The sequence below is a fragment of the Suncus etruscus genome, chromosome 14 (assembly GCF_024139225.1).
Source record: "Suncus etruscus isolate mSunEtr1 chromosome 14, mSunEtr1.pri.cur, whole genome shotgun sequence".
Classification (NCBI taxonomy): domain Eukaryota; kingdom Metazoa; phylum Chordata; class Mammalia; order Eulipotyphla; family Soricidae; genus Suncus; species Suncus etruscus.
In genome coordinates, this window is record NC_064861.1 from 81,837,869 (window position 1) to 81,861,481 (window position 23,613).

Consider the following 23,613-nt stretch of genomic DNA (forward strand, 5'->3'; position numbering starts at 1 on the left):
GCCCCAAAACAGGAAAGTCTTGAATGGGGTAGACCTGGGTTTAATTTCTGGCACCCTCTATGGTCCCCTAAGCATCGTCAGGAGTAATAATTGAGAGAAGAGCCAGGTGTAAGTGCTGAGCACTGCCAGGTGGGGCCCCAAAATAAAACAAATACATTAACAAGACTATTTAGTTTGCTTGGAATCAGAGTGATAGTACAGCACTGTAGATCTAGGTTCAGTCCATGGCACCACATGGTCACCAAGCCCAAGCCCAAGCCCACGAGGAATAACTCCTGAAAGCAGTGCCAGGAGTATCTCTGAGCACTGTCGGGTGTGGCCAAACCTTCCTACAAAAGTTTTATCAGGGGCCAGAGAGATAGCATGGAGGTAGAGCGTTTGCCTTGCATGCAGAAGGATGGTGATTCGAATCCCGGCATCCCACATGGTCCCCCGAGCCTGCCAGGAATGATTGCTGAGCAGAGCCAGGAGTAACTCCTGAGCACTGTCGGGTGTGACCCAAAAACAAAACAAAAAATTTTATTATCAGGGCCAGACCGTCTGCCTTCAATGCGCTACCCTAGGGCAGGCTGTGATTCGATCCCAAGGCATCCCATATGGTGCCCTAAGCCAGGAGCGATTTTTGAGCATATAGCCAGGAGCAACCCATGAGAGTCACTAGATGTGGCCCAAAAACCAAAACCAAAACAAAACAAAACGTTTTTATCAGACTTTCAAGTAAAATAAAACTAGAAATAAAGATGAATATTGCGGGCCCGGAGAGATAGTGCAGCGGTGTTTGCCTTGCAAGCAGCCGATCCAGGACCTAAGGTGGTTGGTTCGAATCCCGGTGTCCCATATGGTCCCCCGTGCTTGCCAGGAGCGATTTCTGAGCAGACAGCCAGGAGTAACCCCTGAGCACTGCCGGGTGTGGCCCAAAAACCAAAAAAAAAAAAAAAAGATGAATATTGCACAGTGATAAAAAGGGTAATTTGAGATGACATTAAAAAGTTTTTTTGGGGGGCTGGAGAGATAGCATGAAGGTAAGGCTTTTGCCTTGCATGCAGAAGATTGGTGGTTTGAATCCCAGCATCCCATATGGTCCCCCAAGCCTGCCAGGAGCGATTTCTGAGCATAGAGCCAGGAGGAATCCCTGAGCGCTGCCAGGTGTGACCCAAAAAACAAAAGAAAAATCTGTATGTGGATAAATGTGTCTTTGTTAAAGATTACCCCTAAAGTGAAAACAACCCAAATGTCCATTAGCACTTGAATGATATACATTATAATGGAACAAGAACTAGAAATGACATATAAATACTCAAATAAATTTGCATGGATCTCAAGGATGAAATGCCAAAAAAATTAAATCAAAGGATCAAAGTGATAGCACAGTGGTAGGGTATTTGCCTTGCATGCTGCTGTTCCAGATAGACCCGGGTTCGATCCTTGCCATCCCATTTGGTCCCCCAAGCCTACCAGGAGTGATTTCTGAGCACACAGCCAGGAGTAACCCCTGAGCGCCTCCAGGTGTGGCCCCCAAACTAAAAAACATTTAAAAAAAAGAGAGAAAAATGGGGCCGGAGAGATAGCATGGAGGTAAGGCGTTTGCCTCTCATGCAGGAGGTCATCGGTTCGAATCCCGGCGTCCCATATATGGTCCTCCCGTGCCTGCCAGGAGCAATTTCTGAGCCTGGAGCCAGGAATAACCCCTGAGCACTGCCGGGTGTGACCCAAAAACCACAAAAAAAAAAAAAAAAAGAGAGAAATCAGTTATCCTTATGAATAATATAGTTCTATGGTAGGTTTTTGGTTTTTTGCATTAGCTATTTCAGAAATAGCTTATTGATTCAAAAATATAAAGTCTGGGGCCAGAGTGATATCACAGTGGGCAGGGAGTTTGTCTTTCATGCAGCAAACTTGGCTTTGATCCCCAGGGTCCCATGTGTTCCTCTGAGTCAACCAGGAGTAATTTCTGAGCACAAAGAAAGGAGTAGGGCCCGGAGAGCTAGCACAGCGGCCTTTGCCTTGCAAGCAGCCGATCCAGGACCAAAGGTGGTTGGTTCGAATCTCGGAGTCCCATATGGTCCCCCATGCCTGCCAGGAGCTATTTTTGAGCAGACAGCCAGGAGTAACCCTTGAGCACTGCCGGGTGTGACCCAAAAACAAAAACAAAACAAAACAAAAAAAACAGACGAATGTTACCAGGTGTGGCCACAAAACAAAACAAAAACTCAAAATAGGGCTGGAAAGATAGCATGGAGGTAAGGTGTTTGCCTTTCGTGCAGAAAGTCATTGGTTCGAATCCCGGCATCCCATATGGTCCCCCGAGCCTGCCAGGAGCGATTTCTGAGTCTGAAGCCAGGATTAATCCCTGAGCGATGCTGGGTGTGACCCAAAAACCAAAACCCTCAAAATAATTCTTTGAATCACAGACACTTTTTTTTTTTTTTGCTTTGTTTTGGGGGCATACCCAAAGATGCTCAGGAGCTCTACACTGAGGAATTACTCCTGGTGATTCTAAATGGGGGACCATATGGGATGCCAGGAATCGAACCTAGGCCGGTTGCATGCAGGACAAGCACCCTACCAATACTATCTCTCTGGCCCCATCTTATACATATTTTAATTCTAATGTTTTGAGTCACATCCCTTTACCAAATAGAAGATTGTCTGTTTAATAACACTATAGAAAATACAGGTATGGGGGGCCAGAACGACAGTACAGCGGTAAGGCATTTATTTGCCTTGCAGGCGGCCAACACTGGATGGACCCCTGTTCGAATCCTTGCATCCCATATGGTCCCCTGAGCCTGCCAGGATCGACTTCTGAGCACAGAGCCAGGAGTAACTCCTGGTGTGACCCAAAAACAAAAAAAAAAAAAATTACAGTTATGTGGTGGATATGTGTTACATATCATAAATGTAAACAACAGAATTAAGGTTAAACATTGATTATAGTAAATATGCTGCTTTTCTATGCCAGGGTGTATATATGTAAATATACTTAATATATTAAGTGCTGGCCCAAGGAAACAGGACTGCTCAGGCCCTGTGCCATCAGGGATTATCTGGGCCACTGTAACAGTGCTCTGGAGATTCGTGTGTGTTATATATACACATATTTGGTGAACAAATCAGGGTTGGCCTCATAGAGGGCTATACTATACTATCTATACATACTACCTATTCCTAGTACTATCCATATGGCCTTATGGCTCTCTTTTATTGTTTTGTTTTGTTTTGTTTTGTTTTGCTCAAGGGTTACTCCTGGCAGGCTTGGGGACTATATGGGATTGTGGGGATTGAACCTGGATAGGACGCGAGCATGACTACCTACTGTACTAGTGGAACACACCTATTTTTCCGTTTTGTTTTTTGTTTGTTTGTTTGTTTTGGGTCACAACCAAAAAAACTCAGGTGACCATTTGGGATGCCGGGATTTGAACTACCGTCCTGCATGCAAGACAAATGCTCTACCTCCATACCATCTCTCCGGCCCCCTATTTTTCCTTTTTTTTTTTTTGGATTTTGGGCCACACCCAGCATTGCTCAGGGGTTACTCCTGGCTGTCTGCTCAGAAATAGCTCCTGGCAGGCACAGGGGACCATATGGGACACCGGGATTCGAACCAACCACCTTTGGTCCTGGATCGGCTGCTTGCAAGGCAAAGGCCGCTGTGCTATCTCTCCGGGCCCTATTTTTCCTATTTTTAATAAATCCATTTTGATGCTGCACAAAATGTCGAAACCCAAGTAATTTTTTTTTTCATTTAGCTTTTTTTTTTTTAATTCGTAATTTTTTTTTTTTTTTTTTTTTTTTTTTTTTTTTTTTTGGGCCACACCCGTTTGATGCTCAGGGGTTACTCCTGGCTAAGCGCTCAGAAATTGCCCCTGGCTTGGGGGGACCATATGGGACGCCGGGGGATCGAACCGAGGTCCGTTCGCTTACAAGGCAGACACCTTATCTCTAGCGCCACCTTCCCGGCCCTCGTAATTTTTTTTTAAGTTTATGGATCCACCTAGCAGTGCTTAGGGCTTACTACTGGCTCTCTATTCATTCCTAGAGGATCAATCAGGGGACCATTGCAGTACTAGGAACTGAAAACTGAGTCATCTATGTGCAAAGCATGTGCCTTACTGCAGTACTCTAGCCCCTGAATTTCTCAGTGATTTCCAGTTCTACTTAGAATAATATCCCATCTCACTATAGCTTATGAAATCCTGAATATTTTTATACCTGACTTCTCTCAAAACCCTTTTCATTTTGATATATTATATACAAAATGCCCATCACCTTCAAGTATTGTATTTTTTGTTTTGTTTTGTGGTCATACCCTGTGATGCTCAGGGGTTACTCCTGGCTATATGCTCAGAAATTGCTCCTGGCTTGGGGGACCATATGGGTGCCGGGGGATCGAACCGCAGTCCATCCAAGGCTAGTGATGGCAAGGCAGATGTCTTATGGCTTGTGCTACTACTCCAGCCCCAGGGTTCTTTTTTTATTTTTTTAATAAGTTAAACCCTTTACCTTTGTAGATCTCCATATATTCAGTTTTCTAGGCAAACTCTACCTGCTGTGCTATCACACCAGCCCCCTGTAGATTTTTTTTATAGTCTATAAAAGCTATTTCTTTAAATAGGTTGTAACCTTTGACTAGAAGTACACCAATACTTATAACTACTGGATTCCCTCCAATACAAATTCCTTTCTTTTTTGTAAAGGTTAAGCCATAATTTAAAAAGCATTAAACATTATTACATTCCTATACTCATGATAAACAGACTTCTCACAATTATAAAGTCATTTGTAGGATTTTTTTTTTTTTTTGGTTTGTGGGTTATACTTGTCAGTGCTCAGGGGTTACTCCTGGCTCTGCGCTCAGAATGCACTCCTGGTAGGCTCAGGGGACCATAGGGATTCAAAACGCAGTCCATCTTGAATTGGCTGCATACAAAGCAAATGCCCTACTGTGTACTATCTCACCAGCCCTTTAGGAATTCTTTTTTTTTTTTTTTTTTTTTTTGGTTTTTTGGGCCACACCCGGCGGTGCTCAGGGGTTATTCCTGGCTGTCTGCTCAGAAATAGCTCCTGGCAGGCACGGGGGACCATATGGGACACCGGGATTCGAACCAACCACCTTTGGTCCTGGATCGGCTGCTTGTAAGGCAAACGCCGCTGTGCTATCTCTCTAGGCCCGCTTTAGGAATTCTTTACGTGAATGACTATAAGGCCATTTTTTGACAATGAAGATAATAGAGCTATGAGTCTCCAAAGCCAATCATCACTTGCCAAAAAAGACCTGATCTATTTAGCAGTACCTATCGTAAGAGAGACGGTGTAAATTTAACAGAACACAGATACACATATTTAGTCATATTTTATTGTAACACAAAATGATAAAAAATACAAATATCCATAAAGAGAATACTCGAATATCCTTAAAATGGAATACAGTATAGAGTGAAAATGAATGCACTATTGCCACATGCAATAACGTATGATTCTTAAACATATTGCATGAAATAAAATATGATAAAATATATATTAAATTTAAAACATGCAAAAACTACTTCATAATATTATAAATCAGGGAATTGGTAATCTTCAGGGAATAACTACTTTTTATTCCAGAGTGTGATATAAGAAATATAGTTGTTTATTTATAGGTATTATGATTATAAACATGTTGTGAATCTGCATGTATTATATAGTTTTAAAAAATAACAGTCAAAAGTGTTATAGCTCTTTTAGAAGTTGCCTAGCAGGCTTTCTGGTTGCTGCCGGAAGGCCTTTAATAAAAATAAAAAAATAACAGTCAGCAATAGCATAGTGGGTAGGGTGTTTGCCCTCATGGCTGACCCAGTTTTATCCCTGGTATCACATATGGTCCCCAGAGCCTGCCAGGAGTAATTTCTGAGCTCTAAAAAAACTCAGGAGCACTTAAATTTTAAATCAGCTTGATTGCTGAGTGAGTTCAAAAGTAATGTTTACGGGGCCGAAGAGATAGCATGGAGGTAGGGTGCTTGCCTTGCATGCAGAAGGACAACAGTTCAAATCCTGGCATCCCATAAGGTGTCCCGAGCCTGCCAGGAACAATTTCTGAGCATAGAGCTAGGAGTAACCCAAAAACCAAAAAAATAAAATAATGTTTACACTCATTTTGTTTGATATCAATAGCTATTGGTATACCTTTATTCATATTAGTGATTAAAGATACCTTCTTAACATGGTTTTTTTGTTTTGTTTTGTTTTTTGGGCCACACCCGGTGATGCTCAGGGGTTACTCCTGGCTATGCACTCAGAAATTGCTCCTGGCAGGGCTGGTGAGGTAGTGCTAGAGGTAAGGTGTCTGCCTTCCCATATGGTTCCCCCCAAGCCAGGGGCAATTTCTGAGCACTTAGCCAGGAGTAACCTCTGAGCATCAAACAGGTGTGGCCCGAAAACCCCCCCCCCAAAAAAGAAATTGCTCCTGGTTTGGGGGACCATATGGTATGCCGGAGGATCAAACTGCAGTCCATCCTGAGCTACCGTGGGGAAAGGCAGATGTCTGTTTTGTTTTGTTTTTGGGCCATACCCATTTGACGCTCAGGAGTTACTCCTGGCTATGCGCTCACAAATCACCCCTGGCTTTGGGGACCATATGGGACGCTGGGGGATCGAACTGCGGTCCTTCCTTGTCTAGCGCTTGCAAGGCAGACACCTTACCTCTAGCGCCACCCTCCCGGCCCCAAGGCAGATGTCTTTTTTTTTTTTTTTTTTTGGTTTTTGGGCCACACCCGTTTGACGCTCAGGGGTTACTCCTGGCTATGTGCTCAGAAATCACCCCTGGCTTGGGGGGACCATATGGGACGCTGGGGGATCGAACCGTGGTCCTACACTAGCACTTGCAAGGCAGACACCTTACCTCTAGCGCCACCTTCCCGGCCCCAAGGCAGATGTCTTTTTTTTTTTTTTTGGTTTTTGGGCCATACCCGTTTGACGCTCAGGGGTTACTCCTGGCTATGTGCTCAGAAATCGCCCCTGGCTTGGGGGAACCATATGGGACGCCGGGGGATCGAACTGCTGTTCGTTCCTTGGCTAGCGCTTGTAAGGCAGGCACCTTACCTCCAGCGCCACCGCCCGGCCCCATAAGGCAGATGTCTTAATCCTTGTGCCACCCCTTCCTCCGCCCAGACCTTCTTAACATGTTTTATTTTGTTTGTTTGTTTTGTTTTTGGGCCACACCCGGTGACACTCAGGGGTTACTCCTGGCTATGGGCTCAGAAGTCGCTCCTGGCTTGGGGGACCATATGGGACACCGAGGGATTGAACCACGGTCCATCCTAGGCTAGCGCTGGTAAGGCAGAAACCTTTCCTCTAGCGCCACCACGCCGGCCCCTTCTTAACATGTTATAAACATGCTTTCCAAACTAAAGAATTAAAATAATTTGAAAAATTTATTTTCAAAAGTCACATTATTTATTGCATTTCCATGTTTTCTTCCTTGTGAATTCTCTGATGGACAATGAGGTTTCTCTTATAACTGAAGGATTTCCCACACTCATTACAAATATAAGGTTTCTCCCCCGTGTGAGTTCTCTGATGTACAATGAGATTTGTTTTCTGGCGGAAGCACTTACCACACTCATTACATTTATATGGTTTCTCTCCCGTATGAGTTCGCTGATGATGAATGAGGTATGACTTCCTGCTAAAGGCTTTACCACACTGAGGACATTCATAGGATTTCTGTCCTGTATGTATTTTCTGATGTACAGTGAGGGTTGCTTTCTGGCGAAAAGACTTTCCACACTCATTACATATATAAGGTTTCTCCCCTGTGTGGATTCTCTGGTGCAGATTGAGATTGGTTTTCTGACTGAAGGATTTCCCACACTCACTGCATTCATACGGTTTTTCCCCTGTGTGAGTTCTGTGATGATCGATGAGGTACGACTTCATTCTAAAGGCCTTCCCACAGTGAGGACATTCATAGGATTTTTCCCCTGTATGTGTTCTCTGATGTGCTACAAGGGTTGTCTTCTGGCGGAAAGATTTGCCACATTCATTACAAATGTAAGGTTTCTCCTCCTTATGAGTTTTCTCGTGAAGAGCCAGGGTTGTCTTCTGTGAGAAGGATTTCCCACATTCGTTACAAAGATAGGGTTTTTCTCCCGTATGAATTCTTTGATGGACCGTAAGGTTTGCTTTCTGATGGAAGGATTTCCCACATTCTTTACAAATGTAAGGTTTTTCCCCTGTATGAATTCTCTGGTGTAGAGAAAGTGTTGTCTTCTGGCGGAAGGACTTGCCACAGTCAGTACATTCATAAGGCTTCTCTCCCGTATGTGTTCTTTGATGACGAATGAGGTGTGACTTCAATCTGAAGGCGTTCCTACACTGCGGGCATTCGTAGGATTTTTCCCCTGTATGTGTTCTTTGATGATCAGTGAGAGCTGTCTTTAGGCGGAAGGACTTACCACATTCATGACATACAAAGGGTTTCTCCCCTGTGTGCGTTCTTTGATGATCAATGAGATAGGACTTCCTTCTAAAGGCATTGCCACATTGTAGACATTGGTATGGTTTTTCCTCTGTATGGATTCCCTGATGCAGCATCAATACTGACTTCCGGCAGAAGGATTTCCCACATTCAGTACAGATGTGCTTTCTCTCAGCATTGGTGGTTCTTCTCCTTTTCTTATAGTCAGATGTATTTCCCCGTCTGTAGGTTCCTTTAAAGAAGGGATTCTCACAATCATCATAAACGAATGCCTGTGCTGTAGTTTCCATCTTATGATATTGCAAAAGAAGTTCATTTTGATGGAGAGTCCTGCTGCACTGATTGTGGCATTTGACTCCTGAGTGAGATGTTTCTGGTCTAGTATTGAGGACTGTTTGTCTGTAGCCATTATACTCACTAAGTCTCTTTCTTGTGGGGCTTATATTATTCATGATTAATTCTGAAACATTTTTAAACATCTTTCCATAAGTGTCATATTTAGGAGGGAGACTTCTGGAATGAATGGCATTTTTCCCTATAATCAGTGTTTTTTCAAATGCATTGTTGTTTTCCTTAAACAGTGATTTGGGCTCGATGCATGCAATTGATTGAGAATACTTATTGTAATCTTCCTTGAATTTCAATAAAAAGTCTTCAACTTTCCAGTTTTCTTCTAGAAAAGAATATAACAAAAATTTGTTAATCTGGGGCCACACCAGGTTGTGCTCATGGACCACTCCTGGAAGGGCTTGGGAGCCCATATGGTGTGCTGGGGATTGAATCTGGGTTCTGTGTGTATGGAAAGTGCTCTGTCTTCTGTATTCTTCAGACCATCCCCTAGTGGGCAGACCCAAAACAATAGAATAAAAGAAATGAAAAGCAATTAAGAGAAAATTCATTGGGCCAGAGAGATGGTATGGAGAGTAAGAAACTTGCCTTACATGCCATTGACTCAGGTTTTGATCCCCAGCATCACATAGAGTTCCCTGATCATAGAGTCAGAACTAAACCCTAAGCATTGCCAGGTGTGGCCCAAACCAATAAAACTGCCCCCCCACCCCAAAAAAGGAAAGAAGGGGGAAAAAAGGAACACCATTAACCAATAATTTTTTGTGTTTTTGTTGTTTTTGTTTTTGGGTCACACCCGGCAGCGCTCAGGGGTTACTCCTGGCTCTACAGTCAGAAATTGCTCCTGGCAGGCTTGGGGGACCATATGGGATGCCGGGATTAGAACCACCATCATTCTGCATGCAAGGCAAACACCCTATCTCCATGCGATCTCTCTGGTCCCCAATAACTTTCTTTTATTAAAAAAAAAAAAAAACGAAAAAAAACAATAAATTTGAAAATCCTGAGAGAATTCTATCACAATGGCAAGGAGATAAGGAATCTAGAATGCTAGAAAAAAGACAAAAATCAATAAAATAAATTAAAAGAAAAGGCACTTTTTTTTTTTTTTACCACACCTAGTGATGCTCAGGGGCTACTCCTGGCTATGCACTCAGAAATTGTTCTTGGCTTGGGGACCATATGGGATGCTGGGGAATCGAATCATGGTTTGTCCTAGGTCAGCATGTGCAAGGCAAACAGCCTACTGCTTGCGTCACTGCTCCACCACGAAAAGGCATGTTTTATTGTCACACTAGGAGTAGTGCTGTCTCTTAATTATCTGGGGAGAGTAATATTTGGAAGTTTAAGTTTGGTAGACACAATAGTCATTTCAAAGGTTAGAAGCCTTTAAAAAATATAGTCCTCAGGCCCAGAGAGATAGCACAGCGGCGTTTGCCTTGCTAGCAGCTGATCCAGGACCAAAGGTGGTTGGTTCGAATCCCGGTGTCCCATATGGTCCCCCGTGCCTGCCAGGAGCTATTTCTGAGCAGACAGCCAGGAGTAACCCCTGAGCACCGCCGGGTGTGGCCCAAAAACCAAATAAATAAATATATATATATATAGTCTCCAAATATTTCAAGTCTCACTCACCATATGACCACTTTAAAATTCATTTCTCATTAGATTTCTCAGCCTCAGGGCTGGGGATGTGGCTCAGTGATAGAGCACAAACCCTACATTTCATCCACTCGAAAGAAAAACTCACCTAAGCATGTATGACCTGCAAATGATGTCCATGGCTCCTCTCCTCTTTCCAATTTGAGGATCATATCAGGCTTGGTCATGTGACATCCTGATAAGGACCAATTTGGAATAAGTTGCTAGCTCCAATAAACTGAAAAACTTTACAAGCTGCATATTCAGTAGTACAATCCTTTGTGTAACAATAACTAATACTATGTATTAGGCAAGTAAGGATACAATCTTGCTATCCAAGACTAACTATTTCTTTTTTGTTTGCTTATTTTTCGTTTTTTTTGGCCACACCCTTTTGCTGCTCAGGGGTTACTCCTGGCCAAGCGCTCAGAAATCGCCCCTGGCTTGGGGGGACCATATGGGACGCCGGGGGATCGAACCGCGGTCCTTCCTTGGCTAGCGCTTGCAAGGCAGATACCTTACTTCTAGCGCCACCTCGCCGGCCCCTAATTAACTATTTCTTATTTAGAAATTTGAGATCATATTCTTTTTTCCTTTAACTGAGAACTGGTCTTTACTTTAAATAAAAATACCATAATTTTTGGTTTTTTGGCTTTGGGCCACATCTGGCAGTGCTCAGGGGTTACTCCTGGCTCTGTGCTCAAGAATCATTTATGGATGCAAGACAAACGCCCTACCTCCATGCTATCACAGAAGGACAGTGGTTTGAATCTCGGCATCCCATATGGTCCCCTGAGCCTGCCAGGAGTGATTTCTGAATGAAGAGCCAGGAGTAACTCCTGAACGCTGCCACGTGTGACCCCCCCCCCCAAAAAAAAAAAAAAAAAAAAAAAGAATCATGGGCCCGGAGAGATAGCACAGCAGCGTTTGCCTTGTAAGTAGCCGATCCAGGACCAAAGGTGGTTGGTTCGAATCCCGGTGTCCCATATGGTCCCCCGTGCCTGCCAGGAGCTATTTCTGAGCAGACAGCCAGGAGTAACACCTGAGCATGGCCGGGTGTGGCCCAAAAACCAAAAAAAAAAAAAAAAAAAAGAATCACTTTTGGCGGGTTTAAGGACCATATGTGATGCTGGGGATTGAATCCAGGTTGGCTGCATGCAAGACAAGAGCCACCTGCTGTGCTATCTCTCCAGCCCCTTAAATGCTATAATTTAAATATACATATATATATATATATATATATATATACATAATTGCTTTATTTAAGCACTGTAATTACAAAATTGTGCATAGTTGGATTTTACTCATAGAATGTGAATCTATACCACTTTTCACCAGTGCACCTTTCCTGCAACTAATGTCCACCTGTTTACCTCCCACCCACCACCCCTGCCTGTCTCTGGGCAGACATTTTGTTTTTCTCTTGTTTTTGGCCATACTTGGCAGTGCTCAGGGGTACTCCTCATAGACTCAGGGATGCTAGGGTGCAGGGATATTATATGTTGGCAATGGAACCTGGGCTGGCCAAGTGCAAATCAAACACCCTATCTATTGTGCTAGCACTCCAGCCACTGGTATTTTGCTACTCTCTTTCACTCTCTTTCTCTTTTATTCTCTCCCTCTCTCTCTCTTTTTTTTTTTTTTTTTTTTTTTTTTGGTTTTTGGGTCACACCTGGCAGTGCTCAGGGGTTATTCCTGGCTCCAGGCTCAGAAATTGCTCCTGGCAGGCACAGGGGACCATATGGGGCGCCGGGATTCGAACCGATGACCTCCTGCATGAAAGGCAAACGCCTTACCTCCATGCTATCTCTCCGGCCCCTCTCTCTCTCTTTTTAACACTGTGGTTTGCACTATTGATAATGAGGGAGAGCCATCCATATCACTTTATCCCCTTTCAGCAGCCAGTTCTTGTCCAGAGTGATCAGTTCCAACTGTACTAGTAGACCTTCTCTACTCTAACTGCACTCTCCACTCTTCATGGCGAGCTTCTTACCATAGACTGAAAAATATGAAATGCTTCGTGAATTCGCATGTCATTCTTGTGTAGAGGCTATGCTAATTTCTCAGTTTCATTCCAATTTTAGTTTGGTTTTTGGATTACTCCTGGCTCTATACTCAGAAATCACTCCTGGCAGGCTCACGGGACCACATGGGATGCCGGGAATCGAACCACCGTCCTTCTGCATGAAAGGTAAACGCCTTACCTCCAACCTCCATGCTATCTCTCCGGCCCCATCTTTAGACATTTTTTAAAGGAGATGCATCTTATGATAAGCTTTTTTCTCTTAAAAAAAACTGCAACCCCCTGGGGCCGGAGCAGTGGTGCAAGGCATAAGGCATCTGCCTTGTGTGTGCTACCCTAAGATGGACTGTGGTATGTCCCCCGGCATCCCATATGGTCCCCCAAGCCAGGGGTGATTTTTGAGTGCATAGCCAGGAATAACCCCTGAGCATCACCAGATGTGGCCCAAAAACAAAACAAAAAAAAAGAAAATATTTTATTATAAGGGCCAGAATGATGCACAGTGGGTAGGGTGATTTCATTACATGCAGCCAACCCAGGTGTTATTCCCAACACCCCATATTGTACCCTGAGCCTGCAAGGAGTGATTTTTGAGCACAGAGCCAGGAGTAACTCCTGAGCGCCACCAGGTATGGCCCCACCAAAAATAAGAAAGAAAATATTTTTCTTTTTGGTTTTTCAGGCCACATCCGTTTGATGCTCAGGGGTTACTCCTGGCTAAGTGCTCAGAAATCGCCCCTGGCTTGGGGGGACCATATGGGATACCAGGGGATCGAACTGTGGTCTTTCCTTGGCTAGCGCTTGCAGGGCAGACACCTTACCTCTAGCGCCACCTCGCCAGCCCCAAAAGAAAATATTTTATTATAGATAAAATACTTAAGTTATTGCCCGGAGAGATAGCACGGCGGTGTTTGCCTTGCAAGCAGCCGATCCAGGACCTAAGGTGGTTGGTTCGAATCCCGGTGTCCCATATGGTCCCCGTGCCTGCCAGCAGCTATTTCTGAGCAGACAGCCGGGTGTGGCCCAAAATCCAAAAAAAAAAAAAAAAAAGAACCTGAAAATACTTAAGTTATTAAGTTACCTCTACTAATAAGTAAATGATTATGATAAAAACCCCAAAGAGAGTCTTTTTCTTACCCACAGAAACAAGGTGGCAATAGTTTTCCAACATCACTTCCATGTACAGGGTCTTCTGAGCAGGGTCCAGGTGCTGCCACTCCTCCAGACTAAAGTCCACAGTAACATCTTTGAATGACACAGAAGCCTGCAAGCCATTGGAATGCTAGTCAGAACAAATTAGCTAGATACTGGGCAGAGTTCTGATCCTATTCTCTCTGTGGCAATCCTTTTTTTTTTTTTTTTAATCTTTTTGGGCCACAGCCCACGATGCTCAGAGGTTATTTCTGGCTCTGTGCTCAGAAATCATTCCTGCATTGGGGGACCATATGGAACGCTGCCACTTGCACAAATGCCCTACCACTTGCACCACTACTCCGACCCCTTCTCTCAATTTTTTTTTTTTTAAAAATATTTCTTTTGGTTTGGATACCACAATGTAATAAAATATTTCTTGCTTACAAGAAATTACAGCTGCAAAAGCATGTAACAATTAGCAATAAAAGAGCATTAGGACACACAAACCAGAAAGGGCGCCACAGATAAAATAATCAGGAGGCCACCCCAAGCACCACCACATGTGGTCCAAACGCTTACCACAATCACCAAAACAAAACAAAAAAACAGAAATTTGTACAACATGGTGTGCTTTTTCTTGGGTTTTCTTCTCCAGGAAGAACAGGCTTTTAAAATGTGTGGAAATAGGCCAGGAATATAGTTTGATGTGATCAGGAGCCTTTGCTGCATGTAGAAAGCCCTGGAACTGAGTCGCAGTGACAGCATAGCGGTAGGGCATTTGCCTTGCACACAGCCATCCTGGGTTTGATTCAGGCATCCCATATGGTCCCCCAAGCCTGCCAGGAGCTATTACTGAGCACAGAGCCAGGAGTAACTCCTAAGCACCGCCGGGTGTGGCCAAAAACAAAAACAAAACAAAGAGATCTTTGGAATTGATCCATTACTCTGCAAAATCAGTGCGCGCGTGTGTGTGTGTGTGTGTGTGTGTGTGTGTGTGTGTGTGTGTGTGTGTTTGAGTGTGTCCACACCCACTAGTGCTTATAGCTTACTCTTGGCTTACTCCTGGCAGTGCTGAGTATCTAGACAGTTCAACGAGCTTCAGTGTCCAGTGCATGTTCTCCTACCCTGTCCCATGCATGGTCCCCCAATGCTGCTGACCAAAAATCCCAAGCACTACCTGGTATAGTTCCAAACCCTTTTGCCCCCAAAATAAAGAAATAAATGTTAAACATACAACCTGGAAAGAAGGCATACTCTTTACATTTGATCTATTCACACATGTAGAAAATACTAAACAATTAATAAAATAGGGGCTGGAGAGATAGCAGGGAGGTAAGGTGTTTGCCTTTCATGCAGAAGGACGGTGGTTCGAATCCCGGCATCCCATATGGTCCCCTGTGCTGGCCAGGAGCGATTTCTGAGTGTGAAGCCAGGAGTGACACCTGGGCGCAGCTGGGTGTGACCCCCCCCCAAAAAAAAGAGCAATAAAATAAAGATACTAGAAATCAGAGAATTTAAGTTAAATCGTAGGATATCAGGTCCAAATATAAAACTCAATTCTTTATATGGTAACCATAAAAATGAAAGCAAACAATGGATGTAAAATACCTGGCAAGACTTTTGTGCTGAAAACTAACAGAAACATGACAGAGAAATTTACTATAAGTTATCTCTCTTCCTCTTTCTCTGTGATGTGGGCCTGATTGCTCAGGATTTGGGTCTGGCAGTGTTGGGGAGCATCCAACTATACCCAGTGGTGCTGAAGTGCTTATGTGGTGATGGAGAATGAAACTGAAGGCCTCAAGCTTCCAAGGCTTGTGCGCCAACACTTTTTTTTTTTTTTTGGTTTTTGGGTCACACTCGGCAGTTCTCAGCGGGTACTCCTGGCTCTATGCTCAGAAATCGCTCCTGGCAGGCTCGGGGGACCATATGGGATGCTGGGATCTGAACCATCGTCCTTCTGCATGCAAGGCAAATGCCTTACCTCCATGCTATCACTCTGGCCCCACGCCAACACTCTTGAGTTATCTTCCTAGCCGTGACCTTTTTTTTTTTTTTTTTTTGAACTACACCGGTGATGCTCAGGGGTTACTCTTCTTCAGGCTTGGCACTAAGGAATCACTTCTGGTAATGACTGGGGAACCATATGACTGCTGTACTGTCTCTGACCCTTGTGAGAATTTGTTTTGTTTTGTTGTTATGATTTGGTTTTTGGATCACACCCGGCAGTGCTCAGGGATTCCTCCTGGCTCCATGCTCAGAAATCGCTCCTGGGCCCGAAAAGATAGCACAGTGGCGTTTGCCTTGCAAGCAGCCGTTCCAGGACCAAAGGTGATTGGTTCGAATCCCGGTGTCCCATATGGTTCCCCGTGCCTGCCAAGAGCTATTTCTGAGCAGACAGCCAGGAGTAACCCCTGAGCACCGTGGGGTGTGGCCCAAAAACAAAACAAAACAAAAAAAGAAATCTCTCCGGGCAGGCTCAGGGGACCATATGGGATGATGGGATTTGAACCAATGACCTTCTGCACGAAAGGCAAACGCCTTACCCCCATGCTATCTCTCTGGCCCCTGTTTTTTTGTTTTTTTTTTTAGGACACACAGTGCTCAGGGGTTACTTCTGGTTCTACATTCAAATTATTCCTAGCAGGCTCTAGGGACCATGTGGGATACCTGAGATCAAATCTGGGTCAGTCGTGTGCAAGGCAAATACCCTATCCACTGTGCTATTGTTTCATTCCCAGCCATGAGTAATTTTATTTAATTAATTTTTTTTGTGGTTTTTTTTTTTTTGTTTTGTTTTGTTTTAGTTACACCCAGCTGTGCTCAGGGGTTACTACTGGTTCTCTACTCAGAAATCGCTCCTGGCAGGCATGGGGGACCATATAGGATGCTGGGATTCGAACCACCGACCTTCCACATGCAAGGCAAACGCACTACCTCCATGCTATCTCTCCGCCCCTTGATTAATTTTAGATATAGACTTCTTAGATATCTTTTTTTGGGTTTTTTTTTTTGGGGGGGCCACACCCGGTAACGCTCAGGGGTTACTCCTGGCTATGCGCTCAGAAGTCGCTCCTGCTCTCTTGAGCTGGAGGCTAGCTCTAGCTGCATGGGGTTTGGGGAGACCCCATGTGGAAGGCCTCCCTAACTTGGGTGCGCTGGGAGCCTTGATGGCCCCCAGCCTTCCCCTCTTCTGCCCCTGGCCTCCAGGCCTTCTGGGGTGGCAGCCCAGACGGCCAGACAAGATGGGTGTCGGGGGGGTCCCTCCTGGATGGGGTCCCAAGCTTTCCCTGCCCTTCCCCCAGCTCTAGGATGGGAGGGAAGAGGGTGTAGGGCAGGCAGATCCTGGCTTCCGGCTCTCTATCCATCCTCTCTTGAGCTGAAGGCTAGCTCTAGCCGCATGGGGTTTGGGGAGACCCCATGTGGAGGGCCTTCTCCCTAACTTGGGTGCGCTGGGAGCCTTGATGGGCCCCCAGCCTTCCCCTCTTCTGCCCCCGGCCTCCAGGCCTTCTGGGGTTCCAGTTCAGGAGGCCAGAAATGGTGGGTCTTAACTTGAGGTATGCTGAGATTGCTCGGTTGCGCTAAGTTTGTCACTGGCAATTTCTGACTAGTCCACATATGGAAAACCGCGCGGGGGCTAGTGCGCGCACTGCATGTCTTAAGAATATCCCTTATCGGGCCCAGAGAGAGAGCACAGCGGTGTTTGCCTTGCAAGCAGCCGATCCAGGACCAAAGGTGGTTGGTTCAAATCCCGGTGTCCCATATGGTCCCCCGTGCCTGCCAGGAGCTATTTCTGAGCAGAGAGCCAGGAGTAACCCCTGAGCACCGCCGGGTGTGGCCCAAAAACCAAAAAAAAAAAAAAAAAAAAGAATATCCCTTATCTTTGTTTTGCGTATCCAGAATGTCCATTTTGTATTCTTCCCTTTCCCACACCCCTACAAAGCTCATTTTTACTCCTTAACTGTCTCACCCCCCAAACACCACTAACCCACTTTACTCTTTTTAACTTTAGTACTGCACAATTCTAATCACAGACCAAAGCCGTGCATTGTGTGTGGCAACCCAAACTGTTTCAAAAGACATAAAATGGACACGTATTTCTTTCGATTATTTTGTGTTTTTTCTCTGACAGCTATGTCTTACTAAATATTCTCTTATACAGTGACGATTCTAACCACTTTTTATCTTCTCTTTATGAGCTGTTCAACAAGGAATTTTGTTGAAAGAGTCCCCCAGTTTAATGCTTATGATTGAACCATGTCATGGGGATTGTAGGACTTGTTCTTATGGCCCCCATATGCGCCAATAACGCCATGTGGCATTGCTCCTCTTTTGCATAGGCACATTAAAATGGGAAAATTTATATATATACAAATAAGATCCTATCTAATAGAGATTGGAACACACAAATCTTGTAGTGCAAAGGAACCTTACACCCTGAACATTGACATAACGACCTGGCACAGGCCTCAGAAGAAAGGGCAATTTCCATTCACCCCTGAACCAGGGAAGCCATCCACGAAACATCCAGGTTTGTCTATAACATCACCTGGAAGCAATTCTCTACCACAGAAGACCCTACCACTGCTCAGACATCGACCTGCTCAAAAGAGACTTCCCTTAACACTGAGAAGACTTAACAACAACAACAACGACCTGCTTACAGGACAGGGATCTCTGCATTGCCCTTTAATGGTGAGGTGAAACAAGAGGACGCTCCACATCCTGACTTCAATGTAGGATATGCAGATTCCAGGATATTTAATACAGAAACATGATACCAACAACAGAGACTGTGTGAAAAATAAAAGTGCATTGGCACTACAGACAATGTCTTGGATTGGCTTGCCTAGAGCTTAGAGTTGGTCTTATGCCAGGAAGCTTCAGGGGTCCGGTCTCTTTGTATTTAGGCCAAGGTTATTCCTTTCCATGCCCCTCATATTTTGGTGGGCCTATGCAAACAATTGCCATTCTAACACCGTTTTTACTATGCTCCTTTGACTCTAATCCTTTAAAAAAAAAAACACTTAAAATTTGAGGTTAACTTAAGCTAATATGTATGTACATGGAAATGTAAAAAATACTATGCCTCTAATGTTTAAGGAGTTACATAAGTTTTATGGCTTTAGATTGCCTGTGTGCTGTTAAGAAATATTATAATGTGTTACAATCTGGGGACTTGAGGGGCAAAGTAATTGTACATGGATTCTGTTTTATTTATCTTAATGTTCTTTGGCTGAAAGTTCAAAGTTAAGATATCAGCAAGGGGACTTCTTCTGAGAATTATGTTATGAGTGATTTTCCTTCCACTGTAACTTTACCTTGTTCTCTTTCTTTGAATCTTTGTTCTCATAATTAAAAATAAAAAAAAATTAAAAAAAAAAAAAAAGAAGTCGCTCCTGGCTTGGGGGACCATATGGGATGCCGGGGGATTGAACTGCAGTCCATCCTAGGCTAGCTCTGGCAAGGCAGACACCTTACCTCTAGTGCCACCGCACCAGCCCCTTAGATATATTCTTAACTTTATTGCATTGGATTTTGAATTCTTGTGCTCATTTTCTGAGTTGTCCGAATATTGCTTCAGAAAGAAGACAGGGGCTGAAGTGATAGCACAATGAGTAGGGCTTTTGCCTTGCATGAGAATGACCATATGTTCCCCAAACCTGCCAGGAGTAATTCATGAGCATAAAGCCAGGGATATAACCCCTCCTAAGCACTGCAGCGTATGGGATGACCCCCCCCCCCCCAAAAAAAAAAGAAGACAGAGAAAGGAATTATTGACTGATGATATATACTCATTTATTGTGTCAGGATGGGTTAAAATTTGAAGGTACATTTGGGAAAGATGAAGGCTTATCTGGTCACAAGAAGACAGACAAGACGATCAGTACAACAAAGCAAATGATGGGGCGGCAGCAGTGGCACAAGTGGTAGGGCACTTGTCTTGCAAGCGGCTGAGGTTTGATTCCCCCAGTGTCCTATATGGTTCCCCAAGCCAGGGAAAATTTCTGAGCACATAGGCAGAAGTATGGCTGAGTATCACTGGATGTGGGAAAGAAAGAAAGAAAGAGAGAGAGAGAGAAAGAAAGAAAGAAAGAAAGAAAGAAAGAAAGAAAGAAAGAAAGAAAGAAAGAAAGAAAGAAAGAAAGAAAGAAAGAAAGAAAGAAAGAAAGAAAGAAGGAGGAAGGAAGGAAGGAAGGAAGAGAAGAAAGAAAGAAAGAAAGAAAGAAAGAAAGAAAGAAAGAAAGAAAGAAAGAAAGAAAGAAAGAAAGAAAGAAAGAAAGAAAGAAGAGAGAGAGAAAGGAAGAAGAGAGAGAAAGAGAGAAAGAAAGAGAGAGAAAGAAAGAAAGAAAGAATAGAAAGAAAGAAAGAAAGAAGAAAGAAAGAATGAAAGAAAGAGAAAAGAAAGAAAAGAAAGGAAGGAAGGAAGTAAGGAAGGAAAGAGAAAGAAAAAGAAAGAAAAAGAAAGAAAGTAAGAAAGAAAGAAAGAAAGAAAGAAAGAAAGAAAGAAAGAAAGAAAGAAAGAAAGAATGGAAGGAAGGAAGGAAGGAAGGAAGGAAGGAGAGAGAGAAAGAATGAAAGAGAAAGAAAGAAAGAAAGAAAGAAAGAAAGAAAGAAAGAAAGAAAGAAAGAAAGAATGAAAGAAAGAAAGAAAGAAAGAACGAAAGAAAGAAAGAAAGAAGAAAGGAAAAAAAGAAAGAAAAGAAAGAAATAAGAAAGAAAGAAAAGAAAGAAAGAAAGAAAGAAAGAAAGAAGAAAGAAAGAAAGAAAGTAAAGAAAGAAAGAAAGAAAGAGAAAGAAAGAAAGAAAGAAAGAAAGAAAGAAAGAAAGAAAGAAAGAAAGAAAGAAAGAAGGAAGAGGGGGCCGGGCGGTGGCGCTGGAGGTAAGGTGCCTGCCTTGCCTGCGCTAGCCTGGTTCGAATCCCAGTGTCCCATATGGTCCCCCGTGCCTGCCAGCAGCTATTTCTGAGCAGACAGCCAGGAGTAACCCCTGAGCAACGCTGGGTGTGGCCAAGAAAAAAAAAAAAAAAAGGAAGGAAGGAAGGAAGGAAGGAAGAAGGAAGGAAGGAAGGAAGGAAGGAAGGTAAGGAGGAAGGAAGGAAGGAAGGAAGGAAGGAAGGAAGGAAGGAAGGAAGGAAGAAGGAAGGAAGAGGAAGAAGAAGGAAGAAGAAAGAAAAGAAAAAGGAAGGAAGGAAGGAAGGAAGGAAGGAAGGAAGGAAGAAGGAAGGAAGGAAGGAAGGAAGGAAGGAAAGGAAGAGAAGGGAAGGAAAGGAAGGAAGGAAGGAAGGAAGGAAGGAAGGAAGGAAGAAGGGCCCGGAGAGATAGCACAGCGGTGTTTGCCTTGCAAGCAGCCGATTCAGGACCAAAGGTGGCTGGTTCGAATCCCGGTGTCCCATATGATCCCCCGAGCCTGCCCGGAGCTATTTCTGAACAGACAGCCAGGAGTAACCCCTGAGCATCGCCGGGTGTGGCCCAAAAACCAAAAAAAAAAAAAAAGAAGAAGAAGAAAAAAGAAAGAAAGAAAGAGAAAGAAAGAAAGAAAGAAAGAGAGAGAGAGAGAGAGAAAGAAAGAAAGAAAGAAAGAAAGAAAGAAAGAAAGAAAGAAAGAAAGAAAGAAAGAAAGAAAGAAAGAAAGAAGGAAGGAAGGAAGGAAAAAGAAAGGAAGGAAGGAAGGAAAGGGAGGGAGGAAGGAAGGAAGAAAAAGAGAGAGAAAGAAAGAAAGAGAAAGAGAGAAAGAGAGAAGGAGAAAGAAAGAGAGAAAGAAAGAAAGAAAGAAAGAAAGAAAGAAAGAAAGAAAGAAAGAAAGAAAGAAAGAAAGAAAGAAAGAAAGAAAGAAAGAAAGAAAGAAAAGAAAAGAAAAGAAAAGAAAAGAAAAGAAAAGAAAGAGGGGCCGGGCGGTGGCGCTGGAGGTAAGGTGCCTGCCTTACCTGCGCTAGCCTAGGAGACGGACCGCGGTTCGATCCCCCGGCGTCCCATATGGTCCCCCAAGCCAGGAGCGACTTCTGAGCGCATAGCCAGGAGTAACCCCTGAGCATTACCGGGTGTGGCCCAAAAACAAAAAACAAAAACAAAAACAAAAAAAAGAAAGAAAGAAAGGAAGGAAGGAAGGAAGGAAGGAAGGAAGGAAGGAAGGAAGGAAGGAAGGAAGGAAGGAAGGAAGGAAGGAAGGAAGGAAGGAAGGAAGGAAGGAAGGAAGGAGGGAGGGAGGGAGGGGGGAGGGAGGAAGGGAGGAAGGAAGGAAGGAAGAAAGGGAGGAAGGAAGAAGGAAGGAAGGAAGGAAGGAGGGAGGGAGGGAGGGAGGGAGGGAGGGAAGGGGGAGGAAGGAAGGAAGGAAGGAGGGAGGGAAGGAAGGAGGGAGGGAAGGAAGGAGGGAGGAAGGAAGGAGGGAAGAAGGAAGGAGGGAAGAAGGAAGGAGGGAAGGAAGGAAGGAAGGAAGGAAGGAGGGAAGGAAGGAAGGAAGGAAGGAAGGAAGGAAGGAAGGAAGGAAGGAAGGAAGGAAGGAAGGAAGGAAGGAAGGAAGGAAGGAAGGAAGGAAGAAAATGATCAAATACCTTCGGGGTGGAAGAGGACCTTCAGAAATTAGATCAGAACTATCACCTACCTACCTGAGCCATGGTTTTAAGACTGGCAATCGATGAAGGTCTTTTTTCTGGGTCCTCTTTCAAACACAGATGGTTCCTGGGAAGGCAAAACCAAGAAGAGACGAAAAGAATGAAAGAGCACACATGCTTCACAGCTTTTTGGTGACTCAAGATTGCTTCTTGTCCACTCTGCACATCACATATACATACAGCAGGGAAAAAGAACTAGACAAAACTTATTTATCTGTAAACAGATACAAACTCTGGGTCAGAATGACAGCACAGTGGGTAGGGGAGTAGGAGTCTTTACTTGCAAATAGTTGACCTCTGTTTGTTCCCTGACATTCAAATGGTCCCCTGAGCCAGCCAAGAGTGATCCCTTAGCACAGAGCCAGGAATAAGTTCCACGCAAAAGCTAGGGTAAGGGGCTGGAGCAGTGGCAAAAGAGGTAGGGCGTTTGGCTTGCATGTGCTGACCTAGGACAGACTTCGGTTTGATCCCCCAGTGTCCCCACGCCAGGAGCGATTTCTGAGTGCATAGCCAGAAGTAACCCCTGAGCATCACTGGGTATGGCCCAAAAACCAAAAAAAAAAAAAAAAAAAAAAAAAAAAAGAAAATAAAGATAGGATAAGACCTGATCATTGCTGGGTATGGCCCAAAAATTAAAAAAGAGGAGTGGGGCCGGACAGATCGCACAGTGGTAGGGCATTTGCCTCGCACACAGCTGATTCAAACAGAGGTGGTCCAAATGCTGGCATCCCATACAGTCCCCTGTGCTTGCCAGGAGCAACTTCTGAGTGCAAAGCCAAAAGTAACCCAAGTGCCACCGGGTGTGACCCAAAAACCAAAGGGAAAAAAAAGGGGGGGCCGGAGAGATAGCACAGCAGTGGGGTGTTTGCCTTGCACACAGCCGATCCAGGATGGATGGTGGTTCGAATCCCAGCATCCCATATGGTTCCTCCGTGCCTTCCAGGAGCGATTTCTGAAGGCAGAGCCAGGAGTAACCTCTGAGCGCCGTTGACGTGACCCAAAACCCAAAAAAAAATTTATAAAAAAAGAAATACAAGCATTTGGGACAATAGGCTAAAGTTCGGATCAGCCTCCCTCCTCACCTGCACCATTTTTCTTTTCTCTCCTAAGCAGTCTATGGTTAACTGCTTTCAAGCTTATCTCCTTTACAGTTATACCTATATATATATATAGCGTTATACCACAACAGGTGAATTTCTGCCATCTTATCCCTAATGAATTTTACTGATACTTCTTAGAAGTGTGTCTGACTGGAAGGGGGGTTAGGGAAGCACCTGACAAGCAGTGCAGTGCTCAGGAAGCCTGGATACCAAGGATGACACAGTGCTTGCTCTCAAGCCCCGTGGTGGTGCTCTGAAGCCACATCTCCTGGTACTGGAGAGCTGGGGTGGGGCAGAG

General features: G+C 44.3%; 1 protein-coding gene and 2 non-coding genes across 3 annotated transcripts; 1 reads left to right on the plus strand and 2 right to left on the minus strand.

Moving 5' to 3' along the window:
- Window positions 1-5,710: 5,710 nt before the first annotated feature.
- Window positions 5,711-5,772, plus strand: LOC126029294 (U7 small nuclear RNA). Its single transcript, XR_007502916.1, has one exon. It is a non-coding gene; the product is annotated as a U7 small nuclear RNA (small nuclear RNA).
- A 1,642-nt stretch (window positions 5,773-7,414) lies between these two features.
- Window positions 7,415-22,415, minus strand: ZNF567 (zinc finger protein 567). The gene is made up of 4 exons (XM_049786587.1): window positions 22,210-22,415; window positions 13,608-13,734; window positions 10,557-10,643; window positions 7,415-9,134 (listed from the first exon to the last, which is right to left on the minus strand). The coding sequence occupies exons 1-4, from the start codon at window positions 22,216-22,218 to the stop codon at window positions 7,438-7,440; spliced, it is 1,920 nt and encodes a 639-aa protein (XP_049642544.1). The 5' UTR covers window positions 22,219-22,415; the 3' UTR covers window positions 7,415-7,437.
- LOC126029260 (U6 spliceosomal RNA) lies at window positions 12,450-12,551 on the minus strand. The gene has a single exon (XR_007502892.1). It is a non-coding gene; the product is annotated as a U6 spliceosomal RNA (small nuclear RNA).
- Window positions 22,416-23,613: the final 1,198 nt, after the last annotated feature.

Excerpts from the sequence above, each read along its gene's own strand:
- ZNF567 (XM_049786587.1), bottom strand. Across the intron at positions 10,644-13,607 it reads TTGCCACCTTGTTTCTGTGG|GATGTCACATGACCAAGCCT; the intron begins GTAAGAAAAAGA and ends GGTCCTTATCAG. Across the intron at positions 9,135-10,556 it reads TGCAGGTCATACATGCTTAG|AAGAAAACTGGAAAGTTGAA; the intron begins GTGAGTTTTTCT and ends ATTCTTTTCTAG.